The sequence below is a fragment of the Coregonus lavaretus genome (assembly GCF_964263955.1).
Source record: "Coregonus lavaretus genome assembly, chromosome: 4".
Lineage (NCBI taxonomy): Eukaryota > Metazoa > Chordata > Actinopteri > Salmoniformes > Salmonidae > Coregonus > Coregonus lavaretus.
In genome coordinates this window covers 72,118,481-72,135,436 of record NC_139991.1, presented here as the reverse complement: position 1 = coordinate 72,135,436, position 16,956 = coordinate 72,118,481, and the positions used below count along the sequence as shown (strand labels likewise).

The window sequence follows — 16,956 nt, the reverse complement described above, 5'->3', positions numbered from 1 at the left end:
AACAAACATCTCCGGCTCCCATTGTTGAGGAATAAATTAGGAGGCTCTCGTGGATATCCACCAATAGGTTGCGAGAGGATTTCCGCTAAATGAGTCAGTGTAATATTCTGGATGAGCGTCCTACTTAAATTATAAAGCGCTGAGGAGTGCGAAAATGACACAACTTTACATATTGTATTCATATAAGTTACTGAAAACAGAATAAATAAATAAATAAATAATCTTATATTTCTGGCATATGGTGTACTCCTTAACAGTTCAAGTCATTTGTGAACCCCTGCAGATAGTCAGCCTCAGAGTCAACTATAAAAAAAAAAATTATGATAAAAGTTTCCTTTGGTTGATCATTCCAATTACGTTAATTATACACAATGCACTGTACCTCAACTGTGGATGATAGATCTTCAGATGAGTATCCAAGCTGAGATAAGAGGGACTTTAATTAGCTAAACATTGACGTCACCCCCATGTGAACCACCTAATGATGAGATCATAGTAAAGCAGACAGTGGAGAGCAACGTGGACGAAGGACAGCTGATGGCTGAAGGAAACAATTGAAAGGACCAAATGGAACTTCTCTAAGAGATAGACAGAAATATAAGATCAGTTATTTATTCTGTTTACAGTAACTTATATGAACACAATATGTAAAGTTGTCTCATTTTCCCACTCCTCAGCCCTTTATAATTGAAGTATGACGCTGATCCAGAATATTACAGTATAAGGTGTCAGAGACACAATAGGAACTGTGATGTTTACATTCTACAGTGGTGGGAAGAGCCCATTGATCTCTCAGACGGAGACATCTGGATTTCCAACAGAATGAAAGATGTTCACTGTTTATTCAGTATGAGCTGACTACACACTCTAATTGCTACGTTGGGATATAATGATAATGGTGTGACGGCGGTAGGTAGCCTAGCGGTTAAGAGCGATAGGCCAGTAACTGAAAGGTTGCTGGTTTGAATCTCTGAGCCGACTAGGTGAAAGCCCTTGAGCAAGGCGCTTAACCCTAATTGCCCTGGATAAGAGCGTCTGCTAAATGACTAAAATGTAAAAGGTAGATCTGGAAAACTGTTGTCTTTGCAAGCTGCCAGTACCACTGGTAATCTGTAATACTAGAGAACAGAGAGATTACGTGATGGACGGTCCTGTGAGGTGGTAGCTTCATCACTTCCACTGGTTTATCATCATCCTAAATTTATAATAAGTTTTGCTATTGATATCCAATTTTAAGTCAAGGAGAAGGTCAAATCAAATCACTGCCTAGGTTAGGGAAGACTAACATTACCAATTTCAGCCAAACACCAATCATATCTTAAGGTCATAATAGAGAACAGAAAGACTGATAGATCAGTGCTGGGGGGGGGGGGGCAACTCCCAACACTGTTTCTGTTTGAAATCGAGAGAAAATATAAAACTCCACCCAGGTAAATTTTCCATGCAGTCAAAATAATTGTAACTTTGCAAAGCATAATATAAAAAGCCTGTATTGTGGCTATTCAGCAACTCCGTAAAGTAATGAAGCGTATTGGTATATATATATATATATATATGGTATAGGCCAACGTATAAACTAGCTCAGTGGAAACAAACTAATACCCTGGTGCATTGTCAAAGATAGTTAGCTGAAGGAGGCCATTGAATTATGAAAAGTAATCCCATCTCACAGTGGTCATTTGAAATGCAACTACTTTTTATTAGACCCACTTCTTCCTCTCCACACTCCCTCTTCCAGTTCTTCCACTTCATGTCAATAACATTCATTATATTACGTAATGTAATGTAACCATGCCTATTTAAGCAATAACGCCTGAAGAGGTGTGCTACAGTATATCGTCAAAATACCACGGCTAAGGGTTGTTCTTAGGGACGACGCAACGCGGACCCCGAGGTGCCATATTGCTATTAGAAACTGCTTACCAACGTAATTAGAGCAGTAAAAATAAATGTTTTGTCATACCTGTGGTATACGGTCTGATATACCACGGCTGTCAGCCAATCAGCATTCAGGGCTCGAACCACCTAGTTTATAATTAACATTAAATCTCAGTGGGATTCAATGAGAACAGTATGCATCTAACACTGAATACTACAGGAGCCTGTTAAGCTCAGCATTCTGATCATGGAGGGGGACATTGTGGTATATCAGGTCTTTTCTATGAGCCACAATTCTATGAGCCACAATGATTCTTCATGTGGAAATGGGAACAGAAAATGCTTACTGCACATGTCCATATTTGGCTCTCTTGCAACGAGATGGCTTCCTATATCTACTGCCTTTGTTGAGTTCTGGCCTCTATGGGGAATCATTTTGTGCTGTGCTACTGTAAATACACTGTTTCCTGATGAGACTGTGTTGAGAAGATAGCTGAAGGGGTTATTTACCCAAGTAAAGGCTTTCTAAACAGAACAGGAAAGACCACGGTGTGTATGGGTGTTCTTTCAAAGCGAGGCCGAGACCCTTCTGTTCTGTGAATGCACTCCAAAGCACAGTTTTGCTGAGAAAGTAATATTTAATAGGAATAACTGTAAATTATACAGAACTCGAGTGAAGAAGTTACTTCAACTTAATACGGCAAGGGAATTGTGACAATAGGAGGAAGGCACAAAGAGTAGTTCCAAACATTTCAGTTCAGCCCAAACCAGAATGAAATGCAAAATGGATTGCTATTAAGAAATATCCATTGGGGACAGAAAGTGCATTTGAACATTTGATAAAGAGGAAGCACCGATTTGTATTTTTGTAACGGTATAGTCAAGCAGCGGAGCATGCCATGTACTTGAAACATTGAGTCATTGGTACTTTATTTTTTCAGTGAAAGGTTTTGCAGAACAATTACAGGTGTGTTGGTGGTCTCATCCACACATGCAGTCATTTAGGAATGTCTGGCAGACATCTTGGATGCACCTCTACACAGATAGACAGGCATCCGTATTGGCATGTTCGTTAGCTTCCTTCCCGTTTTCTAATTTTCTCAATGTGTCAAAGGCAACGACGAATCACTATCACTTTTCCCATGCTTCCTGGTAGGACAGCTGACCTGCTTTCTTGGTATTGATTAGGTCTGAGATTACCAAAGCAGGCGATCACATTTCCAATTTAAAGCCCGAACAATTGATCATGCAGCTTAAAAAGGGGTGAGCATCTTGCCTCAGAGCAACCCTTGATTTTCCTAATGCGCGCATACAAACAGACATGCTACATTTGTCTATCAATTTATAAAATGTGCCTCTGCTGTGGTGGAACAAGCCAATACGTTATATGTACTGTCATCAAGGCATAAATAGAAGGAAAAAAAAACGTTACGTGCATATTTCTCAAGTTAGGATTTGGCCAACTGTGTATGGTGACCATTACTTGTCCTAGATCTCAAGGCACATCAGTGAGCAATTATCAAGTGTGAATGAATTACTCTGAGACTAATTTGCATGAGGAAATGCATCAAGGGTAGGAAGCCACAAAGAACCACAACTTCAACATCTCCTCCAATTCACTCAGACCCACAGCCACACCACCGAAGGTTAAATATGACCATCAACCACCAACAACCTGACTGAAATGAGGACAGCTGAGGACAACCTCAATGACATCTCGCGGTGAACAGGGAATAAAGCTGCAAAAGGACAAAAGTGGCAGTAGATTCTGGCAGCTTTCCAGCAGTTATAACCCGGCGGCTCGCAAAGTCATGGTAGAGAGCCGTTTAGTAATCAGATAGCATTACTGGGATTGTCTTTCTCTGTAGCTCAGAGATGGAGGGGGAATCAATTAGCCTCCAGCAGGCTCTGACCTTGAAATGGAGCTTCGGCCTGGCAGGAGGAAGTCCCACTGCACCGCAGCATTTAGTTTTAGGAAGTCGTGCATCATCAGCTATTGATTTTTCATCTTTTCTGGAAATTACTGGAAATCCTGCGCGGCTAGCACTGGGGGTCCTTTGGCTGCTCACTTCCTGGGCGACGTGCTAATTTCAAAATATGCAGATGAGAACTTATGCATTCTGTTTTGGTGACATGCTGAGGGAAATGTATATAAGAAACAGCATGGTATCAACACGGTCATGATTTACTACGTCGGATGTGGTGCATGGGACAGCTATGGTAAGGGAAATGTTTATGCAATAGCAGCTACTGGTTTCTCTTATGAGTACTAACTGCCTGCCGTGGTTTTTGAAAGGGAGTTTCTGTTCCCTGCACACACACAGGTATTGGTAATTCTCCGGAAGCTTAGTCACAGCGACTAGCGCTAAGCTTCACAGCATGTCCTGCTTTCAGACAGAGGGCTCAGCAACAGCCACTGTTATTCTCAGCATAGAGTTGCATAGTAGGAAAAACATCAACTTTTAAATACTTTAAAAACCTTTTTGGGTTGCATATTGCAGTAGGAGGACTGTACACAAACTATTTCACTGAATAGCATCACATGGATATCTCCTTTCTGCCCGCCGGTACCCTATATGCTGTTTGATTTCAACACCAACTGACAGTTGACGTCCTCCATCGGACTACATTGTGTGTCTCCCTTATTATAAAAGACACATGCTTACTGTGGTTAATATGTGAGTTTTTGTCTTAATCCGACACCGACCACTTCAGAATCCTTTCTAGATTAAACGTCAAAGGCTAACGTAACTGTCAAATTCTTCTGATCTTACATGTGTCAGTGACACAGTTCAATACAACGCAGACCAAACAGAACGTATTTACTCAAGACGAGAGTCAACTGAAACTGTGAGCAAACTAAAATATATAGGCAATAAAAAGTGTGGCGTACTTACAGAACTTGGGGACAATAATGTCATTAGATTCCACAGTAGTTTGGGAGTAGGCGGTTGGCGTTCCCTTGCTCACTGGTTTTGGGGTGGTAGGGGGCCCAGGCTGTGTGGGCAGGCCCGTGCGGTACCTCAATGCAGAGGTAGGGGTGTATTGAGTTACTCTGGGTCCTCCGGTGGGTTTTCCCTCTACTATGACCTCAGGTTGTCCTGTGGTGGTGGTCGTCGTCGGTGTGGGGACAGGGGAGGAGGGATGGGGAAATGACACTGGCAGATCCCTTGTGGGGTCAACATAGATGGGGTCTTGTCCTCTGCGATCTGGGCCCAGGTGGGTGGGCGGCTCGTACTCAAAGATTTTGTCCACAAAGACCCACTTGAGGCCGGCGGTGCAAAGGGCCAGACTGAGCAGGCAGGCCAGGATGGGGAGGATGCAGATCTTCTCTGAGCGCAAGCAAACACGCACCTGTTCCAACTCTACGCACACACAGCAGGTCCCTGCCAAGCCCAAGAATCCTAGGGGCCTTGCTCGGCCTCCGTCGCCTCCCTCGGCACCCTCCTCCCCGCCCTCTCCACCTGCTGCAGACTCAGTCTCCTCTGGGGCTCGTCCTGGATCGGCGCAGGAGAGGGTGGGGGATGCTGATCTGGGAAGGGCGACCAGCCCGGCGGAGGAGTCCACCGCCTCTACTCCCTCAGTCATCCTCCCTCTCTCTCTCTCTGAATGAAGGATCTCTGGACGCCTGTACTCTCAACTCAAAGAGCACGGCAGCTGGCTGGTATCGTAAAGTGTATTGTCCATTATCAGATCACAGTGGTGGGGGTTGGGTGGGAGATGGAGAAGTAGGATGCTTTATCACGGCAGTGTGGGGTAACCTTGTTAACGTCTGGGAAGTAAACCGACAAGACTTCCGTGCCGGGGAGAAATAGTTTTTCTTCGCAGGTTCGCTCTCACGGCATTCTCACGGGAAACGTGTACACACGAAAACAAGTCCAGAAATAGAACCATCAAATTCTGAGCTACAACAAAAGTAGAAGACAGAAGAGGTTTCTTCCCTTAGATCTCTGGCATGGTTCAGTCGAGTTCAGTACAGTTCCCTGGGTAGGGCCAGTAGTGTGCTCACTCACCTGAGGTTTGGAAGAGTGGAGCCGGCTGCTGTGGAAACGCTATGGGCAGGATGCGGCTACAGAGGATGGGACACAGCAGACAGGCACTGCAGTGGCAGGAGCGACATGCTGTCTGTCTGTCTGTCAGTCGGTCGGTCTGTCTGTCTGCTCAAGCAGCAGCCTAGAGGGGCTGAATCATCAGGGAGCAGCAGGTGCCCTTCCTCTCAGCAGCGCCGGAGAAACAGATCATTAGTGGAGAGAGAAACACGCTCGTACAACGCGGAAGGACACTCCTCTTTTCTTCCCTCCCCTTCAGCCTCTCTCTCTCTCTCTCTCTCTATTTCTCTCTCTCTCTTACTATTTCTCTCTCTCTCTCTACACGCTCTCTCCCACTCTGTGAGGTATCGTCCACGCACTCTTCCTAGGCTGCTCCCAGCTAAGCAAGTATGTACTTGATCCAATTAGGGGGAATAGCAACGAATCACAGGCAAACAGACGGCTCTGGCCTCTCTCTCTCTCCCTCTCTCTCTCTTCCTCCCTCCCTCTACCGCTCTCTCTTTCCCTGGACCATTGATTATGCTAATACAAAAGGGTGTGATTTTTTTTGTCAAGGGGTGGTAGCCAGTGAAACAGACATTTGATCCGTCCCAAGGGAATTTACCTATTGTTTTACGGCTCCTCTCAGATACCTTCCTTCATTGGAGTGAATGAAAGGAAAAAATTACTGAAGTAATATTTCAATCATTGTCAAAGAAAATGATACCAATCGCCTGATTTAACAAACCTTTGGTTAATTTCTCAATAAATCACATTTACTGCTACGACGCTTTGTAGCGCTGACTCGGGGATAAAGGACAACGTTAAGGCTGTCCGGAGGCACCATCGAGGAACCGATTCCTTGAGGTGTATCAAGAGTGTGAGAAAATCTGAATTTTATTTAAACATACATAGTCACGCCCATCATAATCCAAATTAGCGTGTAATGAATATACTTTTATTAGATGTTGCCAAAAGCAGTACCAGTGGGCTTTAATTAAAAGTCTTAAGTATATATAATAATAATTAAAATCAGAGTTAAGAGACTAAGACAGAAGAAAGACACATTCCATTAAAATAACCCAGTAGGGAGTCGTGGGGCCATCACCATCTAGTTACACTCATTATCAATACAATTTTGTCATAGCTGAACGTGGTTAATTGTTCAGACTAGAGGCCAATTTCACAGCTGGCATGCTGATCTTTTATCTAAATTCAATATAACACATCTTAATGTTTTCAGCTTTGAGGCGTGTCTGTGCAGGGAAAAAAAGGTTAGACGGTTGACCTTTGGACAATTCAGTCAAAATAAAAAAGGGATTGGGGTGTAGATGTAAATCTGGAGTCTTAAATCCAAACTCATTAATTAGCGCTAAAAGAGCCTCTTCCCACAGGGACTCCTTGCGGTACCTTCAGATGGATAAAACTCATTAGACATGTGACAGCTATCCAGGAAGTTAGACCACTCATTACCATAAGACTATTCTTTAGTGAACTACTTTACTTCATACATGTATTACCACACCAAGTTATTCATAGGCCATCTCTTCATATGATTTACTTTGAGTTATACATACACACACACACACACACACACACACCTTACTTTAAGTTAAGAAACAGTTTGGGACAGGCTGAATAGTAAATTGCGAGCACAATATCTGGCTAATCCATGGGACACAGAACCAGAGCAACAGATCAGCTTTTCACCATTCAGAAGCACAGCTCAGAAAGGCACAACACATTCTCTATTTACTACCACTATGGCCCTCGAATCACGTCTGCCACAATGCAAGAGGAGCCGGGATTACTGGTCACAAAATCCACACTTTGCATGGCTGGCTTTAAACACAATCTCCCAACGGTCCTGAGCAGAGACAGATAGATGGGGCAAAATCCCCCAGTGAGCTGTTAAGCTCCCCCCCCCCCCCCCACCCTAGGTGCTAACAGGCTGGGAGGACAATCCAAAGACTAACTGTCTGAGAGAGCGAACGAAAGAGGGGGAAGTTTAACCAGGAGGAGGACCACGGTCAGGTCAATGACACACTTCCAATTGACACACAAATGACCCTCTTCAATCTTCAAGAGGAATTAATACCACTAATGTTATTTATTGGCCAGTACAGTGGCTTCCTGTTCTCATCCTGTGATTCTATACAGTACATTTACACTATTTAAAAAGAGATATTTGATAATATATGCCATTTAGCAGATGCTTTTATCCAAAGCGACTTACAGTCATGCTTGCATACATTTTACGTATCGGTGGTCCCGGGAATCGAACCCACTATCCTGCCGTTGTAAGCACCATGCTCTGCCAACTGAGCTACAGAGGACCACACATTTGCTCATTAGAGGTATCTTTTATTCGATAGCACCTCATGCCTAGAACCAAACACATGGCCATAGAGGCACAGTGATTTGAATTTTGCATGGTGAGTCACTGAGAGGATAGAACAGGGAAATATTTGGCATTGAGACAGCTCTGCAAACCAACTGATGTCTATGGAATCATATCACAGGTGCCGTTATGAAATAAACTCAATTTGGAGGGGCTAATTTATAATCTAATACCACAAAAATTGTCAAGGGTCTCAATTGCGTTCAAGATGATACAGAGTATACGACAGAGGGAAGGGGGAAACTCATGTGGGACGAAAGACGCCAGAGGAGAGAATTTCAAATGTGACATCAAGTACCATTTCAAGGGTAGCAGTGAACTGTAGTCATACACATTTTGAGACAAATTCTGGGTAAATTACTTTCACACAGTGAATCATCAGTTAGTTCTGTTTCATTATAACAGACAGGTCAAATTAATTCAATGGATGGAGTCACAATACAGTAAACCTAGTCAAGGTCAAAGGTTAAACCAAAAAGGTGTTGCCAACTATGCTTGGATTGCCGGATATCAACCTAAGGTAAACCCACAACAATGTCTGTGTGTTCTTTAGGTCAGTGTTTCAATGAATGTTCAATCCACTGTTAACTAGAAGGTAGTTGACTTTAAAATGTGGTTTCTGAACTTGATCAAAGGCCAAAGGTATATTTGTAACATTCTGTGGAATCTTTCATCCTCCAACTCTTTATGTAATGATCATTGGTGGATCAAACGCTTGAAAGCAAAATTCTCATCCAAGAAGTGATCGTGTCTGCTACAACCGTTAAGAGATGTTTATTCTTCGAATAAGTGCAGAAAATCTAATGTGCATCGGTAATCTAAAATGAAAACGGACACCCTCGCCTGCGGTAATTATTCTGGCGGCTAAATGGGAATAAATTAATTTCCTTTTACATGCAGTCGTTTGCAGGAAGTTCAATCCATTATTTATGGTAGAGGAGAGGAGACAGAGGGACCTGACCTAGTAAAATCCCAGCATAGACTTCAAAGCCAGCCAGAGTAACTGCCTATTGGCAGTGCATTAGGAGATGAGAAGGCGCTTTTCTTGCCAAAAACAGACAAGCACAACTTTTATTAACAAATACACGTAGCGGTCTAGGAGGAGGAAGGCTAGAATTCAATAATGCTTCCATATCTGCTGACGCTACAACAATGAGCAATTTTCATCCTGTAAGAGCACTGTATCACTGGCAGGGACGAGACAACACAGAGATTACGCTGTAGCTAAACTCTCAATGTCTTTCAAGTCATTCAGGGTGGAATAAATGGATGGCTTCAAAATGTAGAAAATGGCCACTGGATAGTCCCTGGATAGCACCAGCCCTGGCTCCTTTCCCTGGCTTTGATGTGACATAAAAAGGAGCACTTGAGTCATTTACAGGGGATAGAATTAAGGAGAAGCAGGTTGTGCGTTACTGCCCTGGCTCGCTCTCCTCACCTCCCGCTGTGCGCCAGCCCGGTGCCTGTAGTAGAGGCTCATTCGTCTCCCGGTTGAAATACCTCTGTGTGCGACTGCCTGACACATGCATACACTCCGCCCCATCCAACTTGTGCCTGTAATGGAACTATGAGCAGGAAGTCAGTCATTCGATGGAGGAGAGGGAGAGAGAGGGGAGGAGCTCCATTATCATTAGTGCTGTGTGCACTGTCTCATTGTTTACTGTGGTCTTTAAGGAGGGGGAGACGAAAGAGAGGTTCAGCACTGCCCTATGGGACAGCTCCTCCGTGACGCAGTGTCTCAAAGTGTCAGGCTGCAGCAGGCTCCCGATAATCTATTGATATTTTCATGAGGGAGGAGGGGGGGGGGGGGGGGGGGAATAGCACTGTTTTTCTTGGGCTGGCCGATTGGGCTGTGAAAATGACGCTGCAAAATTTCATTTGTATGTTGTAGAAATGTTATTGAATGCTAATTCAATACGTAGATAATGACAAATGTTACTGCTGGCCAGGAATTCTCTAGGGAAGGGGTGAATGCAGTGCCATTAGTAATTGAATATGCTTCTTTTAGAAGCTGAACAGTACGTGAATAGAGGATAAACATATGTGCTCTACAGAGTAGGTCTTTGTGTGTGTGTTCCCGTGTGGTGTGTGTAGCCGACTGTGGTAAAATTGGAGGCCCATAAAGTAATATAGGATTCTGCAACTTCCTCTGCAAGTACATTGAGAGCAACAACTGAAGCAAACAAAGAGATTTGAACTCGAAAGCCACAGAGATTTATTTTTTCCTCTTACTTACACGGTTTCTTGACTGCTCTGTGAGAAAATAGCTACATAGTTTTTTCCCCTTCTGATCCTCAAACATCAGAATTTAATTTAACATCAGAAGAGACAGTCATTTACATTCTACATAACACCAAAATACCACCCTAAGAGGCAAAGCCTCAAATTAAAATTGGCATTCTTTGAAAATAAAAATGTAAATAACCATCTCGACTCCCAGAGAAACAGGTTGGGAAACATTATACTGTTAGAGAGGAAACAAAACCGGGTGTTGCAGGAATAACTGACTTCAGACAATTTAGGAGTGAGCTGCCGTTTCGTGGAAAGTTAAAAGCAATATTGATACTTGTGCCATCCATGTCATGTCATGAATTCTGGACTTCCATCTAGGTTGTCAGAAAGTTGCATGAGGGCTCGTGTATCTTGCCGTTATCAAAGCTGGGGTGCAATTTCTCATTAGCGTCTCATTGTCTGATCAAAGGCTGTTACTGTCAGTGCAAAGATAAGGAGATAGTCATCTCCATGGCCTGCTTTTCATGTGGAGGGGGAAAAAGCACAGTAACACACACTGGCCTTGTGAAATACATAAAATACCGACCATTCCTTTTAAGAGCCGACCCACTTCTCTACGGACACTAATTGGCTTTAGGGAATGAGAGACGAGCCAAACGTCCTCCTTCAGACTGGCAGACTGATTGAAATGGACTTGTTTGCTTTCTGTATAATATATCAACGGGGAGACGGGAGAGGGGGGGTGACGCGATCAGTCGCTCATCCAAAACGAAAGGCAAACTTTGAGCAAACGCTGAGAGGAAAGGCAAGTTTGCTTAAAATGTTTGCCGTTCTCACACATTTCTCCTTCTCCCTGCGACGTGATATAAAGAGAGAAAATAAGTGTGCAGGTAAGAAGTGGACTGGAAAACTGCTGCAGCAGTATGCCTCTAACAGTATCCTAATTCATTATGCAGTGTTGCGAGGTACAGTAAAGTACTTCTCCTTCTCCGGTTCAGAGCCCTTTACCCAAATTGAATGGAGTGGGAGGCACCTGGTATCACAAACTGCAGCATGCTGTCCTCCACTAGTATATTACAGTACTGGTCCATGCAGCATGCTGTTCTCTACTAGTATATTACAGTACTGGTCCATGCAGCATGCTGTTCTCTACTAGTATATTACAGTACTGGTCCATGCAGCATGCTGTTCTCTACTAGTATATTACAGTACTGGTCCATGCAGCATGCTGTTCTCTACTAGTATATTACAGTACTGGTCCATGCAGCATGCTGTTCTCTACTAGTATATTACAGTACTGGTCCATGCAGCATGCTGTTCTCTACTAGTATATTACAGTACTGGTCCATGCAGCATGCTGTTCTCTACTAGTATATTACAGTACTGGTCCATGCAGCATGCTGTTCTCTACTAGTATATTACAGTACTGGTCCATGCAGCATGCTGTTCTCTACTAGTATATTACAGTACTGGTCCATGCAGCATGCTGTTCTCCACTAGTATATTACAGTACTGGTCCATGCAGCATGCTGTTCTCTACTAGTATATTACAGTACTGGTCCATGCAGCATGCTGTTCTCCACTAGTATATTACAGTACTGGTCCATGCAGCATGCTGTTCTCCACTAGTATATTACAGTACTGGTCCATGCAGCATGCTGTTCTCTACTAGTATATTACAGTACTGGTCCATGCAGCATGCTGTTCTCCACTAGTATATTACAGTACTGGTCCATGCAGCATGCTGTTCTCCACTAGTATATTACAGTACTGGTCCATGCAGCATGCTGTTCTCTACTAGTATATTACAGTACTGGTCCATGCAGCATGCTGTTCTCTACTAGTATATTACAGTACTGGTCCATGCAGCATGCTGTTCTCTACTAGTATATTACAGTACTGGTCCATGCAGCATGCTGTTCTCTACTAGTATATTACAGTACTGGTCCATGCAGCATGCGGTTCTCTACTAGTATATTACAGTACTGGTCCATGCAGCATGCTGTTCTCTACTAGTATATTACAGTACTGGTCCATGCAGCATGCTGTTCTCTACTAGTATATTACAGTACTGGTCCATGCAGCATGCTGTTCTCTACTAGTATATTACAGTACTGGTCCATGCAGCATGCTGTTCTCTACTAGTATATTACAGTACTGGTCCATGCAGCATGCTGTTCTCTACTAGTATATTACAGTACTGGTCCATGCAGCATGCTGTTCTCTACTAGTATATTACAGTACTGGTCCATGCAGCATGCTGTTCTCTACTAGTATATTACAGTACTGGTCCATGCAGCATGCTGTTCTCTACTAGTATATTACAGTACTGGTCCATGCAGCATGCTGTTCTCTACTAGTATATTACAGTACTGGTCCATGCAGCATGCTGTTCTCTACTAGTATATTACAGTACTGGTCCATGCAGCATGCTGTTCTCTACTAGTATATTACAGTACTGGTCCATGCAGCATGCTGTTCTCTACTAGTATATTACAGTACTGGTCCATGCAGCATGCTGTTCTCTACTAGTATATTACAGTACTGGTCCATGCAGCACGCTGTTCTCTACTAGTATATTACAGTACTGGTCCATGCAGCACGCTGTTCTCTACTAGTATATTACAGTACTGGTCCATGCAGCACGCTGTTCTCTACTAGTATATTACAGTACTGGTCCATGCAGCACGCTGTTCTCTACTAGTATATTACAGTACTGGTCCATGCAGCACGCTGTTCTCTACTAGTATATTACAGTACTGGTCCATGCAGCACGCTGTTCTCTACTAGTATATTACAGTACTGGTCCATGCAGCACGCTGTTCTCTACTAGTATATTACAGTACTGGTACATGCAGCACGCTGTTCTCTACTAGTATATTACAGTACTGGTCCATGCAGCATGCTGTTCTCTACTAGTATATTACAGTACTGGTCCATGCAGCACGCTGTTCTCTACTAGTATATTACAGTACTGGTCCATGCAGCATGCTGTTCTCTACTAGTATATTACAGTACTGGTCCATGCAGCACGCTGTTCTCTACTAGTATATTACAGTACTGGTCCATGCAGCATGCTGTTCTCTACTAGTATATTACAGTACTGGTCCATGCAGCATGCTGTTCTCCACTAGTATATTACAGTACTGGTCCATGCAGCATGCTGTTCTCTACTAGTATATTACAGTACTGGTCCATGCAGCATGCTGTTCTCTACTAGTATATTACAGTACTGGTCCATGCAGCATGCTGTTCTCTACTAGTATATTACAGTACTGGTCCATGCAGCATGCTGTTCTCTACTAGTATATTACAGTACTGGTCCATGCAGCATGCTGGGTGATTACGCAGCCTGCTCTTAAACCACGGTTGGGAACAGCAGGGACAACAGTGATGGTACTGTTAATCTCTCTGGCTTTGTCATTTTGTCACATTCTCAAAATTCGGTTGTGTTCAGTCACCTTGGTCTGTCAAACGAGGCTATATCAACAGCCAAAGAGAGGAAAACAAACGCTAAAGCAGGGATGAGTAGGCCTACTCTGTTCACCATGACAGTTACAGTGAGGGAAAAAAGTATTTGATCCCCTGCTGATTTTGTACGTTTGCCCACTGACAAAGACATGATCAGTCTATAATTTTAATGGTAGGTTTATTTGAACAGTGAGAGACAGAATAACAACAAAAAAATCCAGAAAAACGCATGTCAAAAATGTTATAAATTGATTTGCATTTTAAATGAGGGAAATAAGTATTTGACCCCCTCTCAATCAGGAAGATTTCTGGCTCCCAGGTGTCTTTTATACAGGTAACGAGGGAGTGCTCCTAATGTCAGCTTGTTACCTGTATAAAAGACACCTGTCCACAGAAGCAATCAATCAATCAGATTCCAAACTCTCCACCATGGCCAAGACCAAAGAGCTCTCCAAGGATGTCAGGGACAAGATTGTAGACCTACACAAGGCTGGAATGGGCTATAAGACCATCGCCAAGCAGCTTGGTGAGAAGGTGACAACAGTTGGTGCGATTATTCGCAAATGGAAGAAACACAAAATAACTGTCAATCTCCCTCGGCCTGGGGCTCCATGCAAGATTTCACCTCGTGGAGTTGCAATGATCATGAGAACGGTGAGGAATCAGCCCAGAACTCCACGGGAGGATCTTGTCAATGATCTCAAGGCAGCTGGGACCATAGTCACCAAGAAAACAATTGGTAACACACTACGCCGTGAAGGACTGAAATCCTGCAGCGCCCGCAAGGTCCCCCTGCTCAAGAAAGCACATATACAGGCCCGTCTGAAGTTTGCCAATGAACATCTGAATGATTCAGAGAACTGGGTGAAAGTGTTGTGGTCAGATGAGACCAAAATCGAGCTCTTTGGCATCAACTCAACTTGGCGTGTTTGGAGGAGGAGGAATGCTGCCTATGACCCCAAGAACACCATCCCCACCGTCAAACATGGAGGTGGAAACATTATGCTTTGGGGGTGTTTTTCTGCTAAGGGGACAGGTCAACTTCACCGCATCAAAGGGACGATGGACGGCGCCATGTACCGTCAAATCTTGGGTGAGAACCTCCTTCCCTCAGTGAGGGCATTGAAAATGGGTCGTGGATGGGTATTCCAGCATGACAATGACCCAAAACACACGGCCAAGGCAACAAAGGAGTGGTTCAAGAAGTAGCACATTAAGGTCCTGGAGTGGCCTAGCCAGTCTCCAGACCTTAATTCCATAGAAAATCTGTGGAGGGAGCTGAAGGTTCGAGTTGCCAAACGTCAGCCTCGAAACTTTAATGACTTGGAGAAGAGAGGGACAAAATCCCTCCTGAGATGTGTGCAAACCTGGTGGCCAACTACAAGAAACTTCTGACCTCTGTGATTGCCAACAAGGGTTTTGCCACCAAGTACTAAGTCATGTTTTGCAGAGGGGTCAAATACTTATTTCCCTCATTAAAATGCAAATCAATTTATAAAATTTTGACATGCGTTTTTCTGGATTTTTTGTTTGTTATTCTGTCTCTCACTGTTCAAATAAACCTACCATTAAAATGATAGACTGATCATGTCTTTGTCAGTGGACAAATGTACAAAATCAGCAGGGGATCAAATACTTTTTTCCCCTCACTGTAGTTTCCCATACTGTAGTTTCCCATACTGTAGTTTCCCATACTGTAGTTCCCCATACTGTAGTTCCCCATACTGTAGTTCCCCATACTGTAGTTTCCCATACTGTAGTTCCCCATACTGTAGTTTCCCATACTGTAGTTCCCCATACTGTAGTTTCCCATACTGTAGTTCCCCATACTGTAGTTCCCCATACTGTAGTTTCCCATACTGTAGTTTCCCATACTGTAGTTCCCCATACTGTAGTTCCCCATACTGTAGTTCCCCATACTGTAGTTCCCCATACTGTAGTTTCCCATACTGTAGTTTCCCATACTGTAGTTCCCCATACTGTAGTTCCCCATACTGTAGTTCCCCATACTGTAGTTTCCCATACTGTAGTTCCCCATACTGTAGTTTCCCATACTGTAGTTCCCCATACTGTAGTTTCCCATACTGTAGTTCCCCATACTGTAGTTTCCCATACTGTAGTTCCCCATACTGTAGTTTCCCATACTGTAGTTCCCCATACTGTAGTTTCCCATACTGTAGTTCCCCATACTGTAGTTGCCCATACTGTAGTTCCCCATACTGTAGTTTCCCATACTGTAGTTTCCCATACTGTAGTTGCCCATACTGTAGTTCCCCATACTGTAGTTCCCCATACTGTAGTTTCCCATACTGTAGTTTCCCATACTGAAGTGTCATGGAGCAGGCATTTTGTCTCCGTCCATACGTTTTATCTTGTGAAGGAAGCAAAGCAGAAATCCCCTCAACAGATGAGAAATGTGTGTGTCAAAAGCTTACGGAATCCTTGATGAAAGATAGGATTCTACAATCTGTCATGAAGACAGTTCAGTGCGTCAAAGAAAAACCCTCCCATCAGAGACAAAAAGAAAACATCACAATTGACTTTCAGTCTTTGCATACATTGACACTGCATTGGGTATGTGCATTAGCCTACTGCTTCAGTCAGAAATGCAGAGAAAGTAAAATCCACCCACTTTGACTACGAAACTGTGCGTGAATGGGGGGGAAAAGTGCCCATTGTCACATTAAGAGTGAGAAAGAGAAGAGAAGTGAGAAAGAGAAAGTGAGAAAGAGAAAGTGAGAAAGAGAAAGTGAGAAAGAGAAAGAAAAGTAAGAAAGAGAAAGAGAAAGTGAGAAAGAGAAAGTGAGAAAGAGAAAGTGAGAAAGAGAAAGTGAGAAAGAGAAAGTGAGAAAGAGAAAGAAAAGTGAGAAAGAGAAAGAGAAAGTGAGAAAGAGAAAGAGAAAGTGAGAAAGAGAAAGTGAGAAAGAGAAAGAAAAGTGAGAAAGA

General features: G+C 43.4%; 1 protein-coding gene across 8 annotated transcripts in view; it reads right to left on the bottom strand.

Annotated features, from left to right (window-relative positions):
- Positions 1–16,956, bottom strand: part of nrg1 (neuregulin 1) — a 148,333-nt gene that overhangs the window by 39,792 nt on the left and 91,585 nt on the right. For 2 of the 8 annotated variants that reach the window (XM_084159540.1, XM_084159535.1), the window contains exon 1: positions 4,776–5,468. The exons of the other annotated variants lie outside the window; for them this stretch is intronic. In XM_084159540.1, coding sequence (XP_084015666.1) covers positions 4,776–5,466 — 691 coding nt within the window. In that variant the 5' untranslated portion in view covers positions 5,467–5,468. Of the gene's footprint in view, positions 1–4,775; positions 5,469–16,956 lie in introns of those variants that run through there. 8 annotated transcript variants of the gene reach the window in all.